This window comes from Helicoverpa armigera, chromosome 9 (assembly GCF_030705265.1).
Source record: "Helicoverpa armigera isolate CAAS_96S chromosome 9, ASM3070526v1, whole genome shotgun sequence".
Lineage (NCBI taxonomy): Eukaryota > Metazoa > Arthropoda > Insecta > Lepidoptera > Noctuidae > Helicoverpa > Helicoverpa armigera.
The window spans coordinates 2660338-2670174 of record NC_087128.1 but is presented as its reverse complement, the minus strand read 5'-3'; the positions used below and the strand labels follow the sequence as shown (position 1 = coordinate 2670174).

The window sequence follows — 9837 nt, the reverse complement described above, 5'->3', positions numbered from 1 at the left end:
ACGTTGACCTGGTTCCCGTACCAATATTTGAGGATTTGAATACATTCGCTTGGCAGGGATGTATGGTTAAGTTTATCCCAGAGGATATCATAGGAAACCAGATCAAACGCTTTCGAAAGGTCGAGGAAGCAAGCATAGACTGGAGTTTTGCGATCAGTGTAGTACTTGACAGTCTCCTTCAAACACAGAATAGCTGTATCGGTGGATAGACCAGATTTGAAACCGAATTGATTGTCATGTAGCTCGAGATAGCTACTCAACAGTGTGTTAAGAAGACTGTCAAGCACTTTAGACAGAATTGTAGCCAGAGAGATAGGCCTATAGTTGTTAGCGTCACTTATATCTCCAGTCTTACTTTTCACGATCGGTACCACCACGGTCTGCATCATAGCTGGAGGTAGATATGAGTGTCCCAGACATAGGGAGTAAAACATAGCTAGCACCCTTGGAAGATGGACACCCGCATGTTTAAGATGCTCGATACTCAAATGATCGTGGCCAGGAGACTTGCCTCGCGTCATGGTCGCAACAACCTTTGTAATATCTTTGGCCGTAAATCTTACACTGAGTTCCTGCCCCCGAGTCAAGCCCTCATGTCCCAACCGTGATGGTCCCAATGGTGAAGTTACCATGAAATGGTTTTTAAACATTTGAGCTATGCTTTTTGGATCAGTAATGCCACCAACGCTCACAGGCAAGCCCGGCCTTCTGTTTACTTTATTAGTGGACTTCCAGAAACTTCGAAAATCATGTTTGGCGTGATGCATTGCCAGAATGTCCATTTTAATTTGTTCACTGTTATTTTGACACCATTTTAAACGGCTTTTAAAGATTTTACGGCTTTCTTGCATCTCACTCCAAACACGACCCGACTTCGGTCTGCCACACAATATCCATACCTGGAACTTAGCCCGAGCCTCCCGGTGAGCACTACTGACATGCCTGCTCCAACCTACTACAGGTTTCTTCTTACAAACCCTTTTATTGCCAGAGTAACTGTCATTAGCTGATCGGCTTAAGGCGTCTACAATTTCGTCATACAGTTTGTCAATAATAACCTTATGTTCCATATTATCACAAGAGAAATCACAGCAGTTACTCAATTCACTTGGAAAGTCTATTAATTTTAATCGTTCATTACATAAATTCGTATATAGTGTACTTTGTTCACAGTTTCTCTCGCCCCAACGTATTTTATTACATGAATCGTTCTTATTATGTTCTATTTTAGGTTTAATACTTTTTAAATTGCAACATATAAACAAAGGAAAGTGATCCGACCACATAACATCATGCTTAATTTCTACACTAACAATTGTTTGCATAGCCGAATCTGTAGCTAGACAGTGGTCTAACCAGCGTCTAGATCCGTTCGCATCACTTATAAAGCTAAACGTATCAGATGAGAGACCGAGTAATTCAACATCAGCACATCTCCACTCAGCCTCCGTACAAAAGTCTTTTAACTCGTTAAAAAATAACTGACCTGGATGAGCATTAAAGTCCCCGAGTAAGTAAACAGTTTCCGTATTTTCATTATTAATTATAGCACTCACCAAGCTTAGACAATCCGTAAATTCCGGTAGGTTCACAACACAATCGGTAGGCATATAAATGCTGAATACTAAAAATGACCTTTGCCCTAACTCCACTTTAATGGCACAGACGCGAGCATTGTCACACTGCACTATTGACACATTCTGTAGGACACTCTTCTTCCATAATATAGCCACTCCTCCATACGGCCGACCCACGAGCATGCCCGCAGTAGTATCCACAGCTGATGTCCCCACATAGCCATACTCAGGATCAATGTCACTTAGAAAATGGATATCATTCGGTAGAAGCCATGTTTCTTGCAAGGCTATTATATCAGAGGTATGACACATTTGCTTGACATAGTCTACCGATCGCTTCACACTTCTACAATTGAAACTCACCAGTGTATACAAGTTGTCTTTATCCATCAAATACATTCTCAGACCGGACACGTCGCGGCACCGCCTCGACGTTCGTTGTTTTGCGCTTGAAATTCACAAATCGCCTAAATATAACTCCTTGAGGCCATAAACCGCTATTGAGGAATAACGACGACTTGCTTTCTAATACGAAAAATTTGTAAGCCTTGTATTCTCTTTCATGCTTAAAAGATATTTTCTCTAACATAATATTTTCCTTAGTTTTATTGAAAACGTAATCTATTATATCTTCCTCCGTGGTATCGTTATGTATCCTCGTAATGAGAATCGGAATCTTTTTCTCCGCAGCTTTAAATTTACTCTCATTGTCGCGACATATTCCTGCCGAACCTGTATAGCGATATCTTAAAGGTTTCTTATGATAATTCACTACCTGCCAGTCATTATGAGTATTATTATCTTGGTCATTTCGCTTCGAGTTTGAGTCTAGGTTACGTACAATCTCACTCGACGCAACTTCATTCTTATTATTCTCCTGAATTGCATTAGACTGGGTCAATGACGTCATGGAGCCTTTCTTAATACTCACTGCAGACTTAGACGGCTTCGTGACATTACTACCGCTATCAACAACCGGTTTTATAACATCCAACCGGTGAGAAACAGCTGGTACGTTACAATGATTATTCTCCGATACCCCCACAATATCTCTAAATTGTATTGGGGTAGTTTCGAGTTCTTGTTGCTCACACACGTTACTGTTACTGTTACTTTTCTCCAGAGATAAATGATCGATGTGTGAAAGCCCTGTAGGCCCACTATCCAGCATCCAGGCGCCTCGACGTTTGTTTACGTTTTCAGAGTTCGGTAGCAACGAATCATATTTCATTTGTGATAGTTCAGACTTTAATTGATCGAACTGACCTTGCGAAACATATGTGGTCTTAATATTCTTAATTTCTTCTTGAACTTATAGTAAATCCCTAAGTAGTTTCGTGCAATCCAGGTGATCAAACAGCACTGGAGGGAGACGTTCTAATTCCCTGGCGACATAGATAGGAAACAGATCCGGTTCTTTCGATTTGAAGACCTGCACTATATCAACTAGGTCTCGTTCCTCCTTGCCCTTATTTTTACGTTTAATTTTAATCCCAGGCACAGACTCGAATAGCAATAATTTGGATTTCTCAATTTCTTCTTTAGAGAATGATGATTTACAAACTCGAACTAACGTGTCCTCATCTATCACTGACACTTTGTTCTGGATGTAAGCTAGCATCTCATCAATCACAATATTACAAGATGCACATTTTACTACGTTCGTCATGTCGATTTACGATACGCGAAGCGCGCGCGTCGTTCCGGAAGAAAGAAACAGGTCCGCACCGGGGGGGTGCGCGGACGCTACTTATATTATCAATAAAAAAATTTAATCAATTATTCCATCAAAACGATAAATGGAAGTGACATTATTTTTAGATGCTTCACTAAATGAATATGACAACGTAATTTATTTTTGACCTAGTCATCCACCCAATTCAGTGCTCACAGTACAAGACACGCATCCACATCAAAGGCATATAAGACTGGAGTCAATAACAAACAGCAGGTTGGAGTAATTATTCCACCTTTGCTAAATTCTATAATCGAAATGTAAACGAAATTGATAAACAGAATGATTCTTTTGCCCGAGGTGTTCTGTTAAATGAATTAAGTACGCAAAATGATTATACCTTAGTAATACGGTAGTTTCCAACGAGTCAAATTCATTACTTTTATTTAACTGTCAAAAACTGTCACTTTCTTTGCAATATGTATGTAAGCGCAACTTATGACGTCACAGATTTTTCACATCAAACTGGATACTTATTTAGCTTATATTATCAATAAAAAAATTTAATCAATTATTCCATCAAAACGATAAATGGAAGTGACATTATTTTTAGATGCTTCACTAAATGAATATGACAACGTAATTTATTTTTGACCTAGTCATCCACCCAATTCAATAACAGTGATTATTTATCATTGTCGTGGTGGCCTAGTGGGTAAAGGACCAACCTCTCAAGTATGAGGGCGCGGGTATGATCCCAGGTCAGGCAAGTACCAATGCAACTTTTCTAAGTTTGTATGTACTTTCTAAGTAGTATATCTTAGACACCATTGACTGTGTTTCGGATGGCACGTTAAACTGTAGGTCCCGGCTGTCATTGAACATCCTTGGCAGGCGTTACGGGTAGTCAGAAGCCAGTAAGTCTGACACCAGTCTAACCAAGGGGTATCGGGTTGCCCGGGTAACTGGTTTGAGGAGGTCAGGGGCCCGATTCTCCTAAGTTAATAATGTCAAAATCGAATAGAAAACGAATCGCAATATGATCTCAATAGCAGTTTTACCCATATCGGGCATTCTGCTACTAATAAAAGACCAATCGTATTCGATTGACATTTGATTGGTGTGCGATTGGTCTGCTATTTTGGTGATTTTGGTCTATACGGTAGTTTGCTGTACAATCATTTTGCAATCGTAAATCATTTGCAGACAAAACGATTCATTATTGAATGACAAAAAAGGATAAAAACGTTTATTTCAAAGAAAAAATAGCGGAATGCCACATATGCTTCAATCGTAATCGAGTCGGGATTGGGTCTCAGTCGAATCGAGTCGAACGTCAATCGAAGGGCGCTTAAGTAAAATTAGGAGAATCGGGCCCCTGATAGGCAGTCGCTTCTTGTAAAGCACTGGTACTCAGCTGAATCCGGTTAGACTGGAAGCCGACCCCAACATGATTGGGAAAAAGGCACGGAGGATGATGATTTATCATTTTCAGCTTTTATTCCGTTGATATTTTCTCAACGTATTCTCAACATCTACATGTGATATAATATAGAAGTACAAAACCCGAAGTATAATTAATGATTAAACGAACTTACCTTAAGTGAAGTTCTATCATAATTATATGAGGGTTTTGTACGAATATATTAGAATCCACTCTCCCATATCTCATACCCTAGGAAAATATCAACATTGGAGGAAACATACTTTCAACTAAATGAGGACAGAATGACAGCAGAGCAGGTATTTAAAAAAAATACTTGAGAGAGGGTCTCTCAAAAATTCAGTGCAGATGGCGACACCGACGTGTGTAGTACATGTGATCTAATATATTCGTACAAAACCCTCATTATATAATTATGATAGAACTTCACTTAAGGTAAGTTCGTTTAATCATTAAAAATTGTCGAGCTCAACATCGCACTATAGGTACCTAGTACCCCGCAAAATAAAGTGTAGTATAATAAAATCGGTGTAGTCAAACTACCACCGATTCACATTCCTTTCTTTGATGGTAAAATAAACAACTAGCCGGTTTTCTATGAATCATTTATTTCAACTAGGTCGTATCTCTGGCTCGTCTAGAGCTTTGTGCCTACTTTTGTCAAAATAAATTAAATTAGTTTATGACACTCACCGCTATTGTACCGCTATTAATAATATATTTGGCTTTTCCGAGTCTACTATTCATTCATTCAGCTTTATTGGATTCATTTCTCACCACACAAGTGGAACACTATTGTCAGTAACCGTGTCACTAATTGTCAAGAAAATCTTGATCCTAAACGTTTTTATCACATTAACGGTAAAGAAAATCAAATATTATCGCAAAGCAAAAGTCATTGAATTTTTTATTACTATTAAAGTACTTTCTAAGTATATCTTAGACACCAATGACTGTGTTTTGGATGGCACGTTAAACTGTAGGTCCCGGCTGTCATTGAACATCTTTGGCAGTCGTTACTGCTAGTCAGAAGCCAGTATGTCTGACACCAGTCTAACCAAGGGGTATTGGGTTGCCCGGGTAACTGGGTTGAGGGAGTCAGATAGGGCAGTCGCTCCTTGTAAAGCACTGGTACTCAGCTACATCCGGTTAAACTGGAAGCCAACCCCAACATAGTTGGGAAAATGGTCGGAGGATGATTACTATTTAAGTACTGTTTTCTTATTTTATTTTACCACCTCAATGTTTATAGAATTGCTTAGAACGAATTTTCTTACCGACAAATTCCTACTGTACGCACGCACGTAACTGCTCATTCAGTCATTTTACAGGTCATTTAATTATTTTCCTGCTCACATGCCTATCTATTTTCATTTACTGATCCATTTCATAATTTTTATCACTTTTTTTTACTTTAGGTACTGCTTAGTTTTAACTGCTGAGCTAGATAGTTATTGAACGTATTTTTTAACTAATCAAAACTGCTGTTTATAACTGCCTCTTGAAATCAGTGCCGCTGCTTTCCCGCAACCGCTATGGTGCTTCGGTATAGCCGTACGGTGGTCTACCAACCTCTTCACCATGAATATGAGACCACTTCTCATCATACGAGCGGATGTTACTTATAGGGTAAAAACAAAAACAGGTGTAAATTGATTCAATATTTTATTTTCATTGCTCCAAAATATACACAATGACAAATATTGAAAATGTGGATTCATCCATATTTGCAAATGTCTTTAAGGTGTTTATTTGAATTTTATAGCTGATTACACGAAGAACATGAATAGATTATTTGAATACAAATCTGTTGCAAGCAGACACTGGTGAGCTCTCGGCTGAAACATGTCTTTTGTGAAACGAGCAGCTCACTACTGCCACCTACCGTCTACGTACAATATGATTCAGTAAAATTAGTAAATTCACTGTTCCTACATTAAATGATATATTTACAAATAAAACTTTAAAAGGAACGCTTTGCAAACATTCAACAAACTTGAGATCGTCTTAACGTAAAAGATGGTATAAAATTTTTAAAAGTTAAAGAACGGGAGTCTAAAACATTATTTTGCTGACGAAAATATTTACAATAGTAATTACATTTTTGTTTCCAAAATAAAATTGTGCCGAATCACGTTTTACATCTCTCACAAATAAATAACAATTGAATTTAGCCTAAAATACTTCTTTGATAAACAAAACAATAAAAAATAATTGCATTCAACAAAGCTACGATAACAAATTTAATATAAATTAATCATAAAAGAAATGTACAATTTTTACAAAGCTAAGAGGGATCACTTTATTATTATCACTGTAATGTAGTGTTGACGTCTGTTAGTCGCGTAGTTAACTCGCAGGCATACACCTACATATTACTATTGTTACCATTATAGTGAATATCTTTAACATTATACATCATTAGGTATTGCATTCATTATTTACAATTTAAACACCTCATTCATATTTTGTAAATGAAATAAAAGCGTTTACAATCTACAAAGTTCTGACAATATAATCTAATTAATCATCATCGTACTCACACATAGTTTTGTTGTCAAAAGGTGACATAAGGTAACTTTAATTCGTAGAAGTTATCTATAATATTAAAATTGAGAATTGTGCATAAAACTCGAATCAGCTAAAACTATTGCGAAGGCAAGTAGGTGATGTATGCATTTTATTTTCATAAATCCATTCAATAATCACTATTACGAACTCCAGGAGAGCTAATAATAAATCTTACGCATATATCTTACAGCTAAGTGGTGTTACAGTAGTGTGGTCAGAATGTCGAGTACCCACGGGTACCTCCGATCACTTATCATACGAGTTAAACATTACGCCCGCACCTCGCGGGCACCATAGCTAATAAACTTTCATAGTCTGCTCTAACTACATACTAGTAGCACTAATTTAATGTATTATGCATTTGTTTTGCACTCTATAAAGTCACAGTTCCACCGCAACTCCGTATATAGTAGTAGTTGCTCTACAAAGGGAGTCGCGCTACAAACAAATAATGTAGCCATGCGGAAGGGGTGTCGCGGTACTGGTACACTGTTCGGTACCAGTACGGTAAATGTTCATAGAGGAAAGTGCGACACGTTTCCTTGATATGGTCAGTGTATCGTTGTTCACGACAACATCTTACTCCTTGCATTCCATTCACGATTCGTTCCGTCACTCTGATACGCGCCGCGCATGCGTACTGTTTCTACGTCAGTTTCATATCATTCTTTGGCATTATAGTTTAGTGAGCTAAGTTCGTTACAACTTCCACTACGTTCTAATTTATGTATTACCGATTGTTTCCATCTAGTCCACGCTTTTAAAATGTATTGCACTACTGAATTCATAAATTTCATTTGAATCACTTTTGTTTTGTATTTATTTATAATAGATATAATATAATTGCTATAACCTACGCCTCAGTTAGAAATAATAACATTGTTTAATATTGTAATACGCATGGAATTTTCAATTCTCAACATGCTTTGATGTAGTAAACGACTTTGAGTATTATAATCATTCGTAATATTATACAATACAATGTAGATAGATATTTATTGTGACCTAATCTATTCAGTCAATTGAATCGAATCAAATAATAGCCTCTCTCGAAATGAAGTTTCGAACTGTTAGTATCGACGTGGTAATGGATAAATGTAAATCAGACTTCTGTTAGACGATTTAGAATAGAATACTATATTCGTTTTGCTATAATTCAAACTAATTCATAAGAAGGTTCGTTCTGCGTCAGCACAAAAGAAAACTATATCAAACAGCACCACTCGAACAAATAGGCACCGGGAAGGGTCGTTAACTAAAGAGACGTGTACTTTCATAGTCGTTCATGTCGGAGCGGGCCGCGGCGGGTCCGCCACAGCGCAGTCCCCGCGTCGCCTACAGCGAGGCGGTGTGCCGTCACACGTGCGACTCCAGCGGCGGGCGCGGCGGCGGCACGAGCGGCGCCGGCCACACGCCCGCGTCTGACGACAGGTCCGGCGACGACGTGCGCGTGTGCCGCGCCGACCACCCGTCCTTGTCGAAGTCCTTCGTGCCGCCCACCGTGTGCCGCCGCTTGATGCCGCGCTCCGGCATGCCGTTCTTGCGCTTCAGCTTGGTGGAGCGCCACGCGCCCGCGTCGCGGCGCCGCAGCGTCGGCAGCTCGCGCCGCTCCGCCTTGCCCAGCGAGTCCGAGCGCTGCGGCCGCTCCGCGCGGCAGTTCAGCGACTCCGAGCGCAGCACGCGCCCGCGCTCCGGCTCTCGCGACAGCGACTCGGAGCGCTTGAGCTTGGCGCCGTCCTCCTCTGCAGCGGCGGGCGGTGCGGAGTCGAGCGCGGCACTGTTGCGCTTGTAGTCCCGCGGGCCGGCTTGTAGCGGCGCGGGTTCGGGCGCGGGCGCGGCGGGCGGGTCGCGCGGACAGTTCTCCTTCTCGGAGTCGTCGGTGTCGTCGCGGCGGCGCGGCCAGGCGGGCTCGTCGGAGGAGGAGGAGGAGTGGCGCAGGTCTCGCGCGAGCCACGCTGCCTTCAATTCGTGCGCTCGCGCGGCGGGGGACAGTCGCTCCTCGCGCTCGCTGTTGCCGTCGGAGGGCGAGCTGGCGGTGGACTTGCCCTCCTCGGTCTCGTCTTGGCACTCGTCCGCGTACGGGATGCTGCCGTCGTCGAGCGGAGACGAGTTGTTCAGCGTGCGCAGCTTCTGGTCAAACGTGCTGGTCAGAGACGACACCAAGTCACCGGTTCCTGCGACAATATGCAATCAGATTAGTTTGCGCCGGGCTGGGGGCGAGGGTTAGGCACAGACGTAAGCGTGTTAGAGAGTGGCTGCGTCGTTAGGTGACCATTGATCTGATGATGGATGAGTGATATCGGTATGTACAGTAAGTGATGTGGTGATGGTCACGCCGGCCTACCGCTATACTAATGCACGAGCATATTAAAGCCGTGCTGTCAACAGCCGCCGACTTGAAGCGTTAGTTTGATCGCTACAATGTTCACATCTAGTTGTCGTTGTGACTACGTCGCTCTTGTACGGCTAGACAATGAGTGGTTATGGCGCCGCACAAGAGCAACGTTGGGTAACGTTAGCAACAGATGTGAGCAAGTATCGTCATGTGTTATCGTAGCCGGCGCGTACAC

General features: G+C 41.2%; 1 protein-coding gene across 1 annotated transcript in view; it reads right to left on the bottom strand.

Annotated features, from left to right (window-relative positions):
* Positions 1–6344: 6344 nt before the first annotated feature.
* LOC110372685 (rho GTPase-activating protein 23) overlaps positions 6345–9837 on the bottom strand; it is a 288969-nt gene continuing 285476 nt past the window's right edge. Inside the window, 1 exon segment of the mRNA XM_049839107.2 lies at positions 6345–9441. Within this exon segment, the coding sequence (XP_049695064.2) occupies positions 8624–9441 (818 nt within the window). The 3' untranslated portion in view covers positions 6345–8623.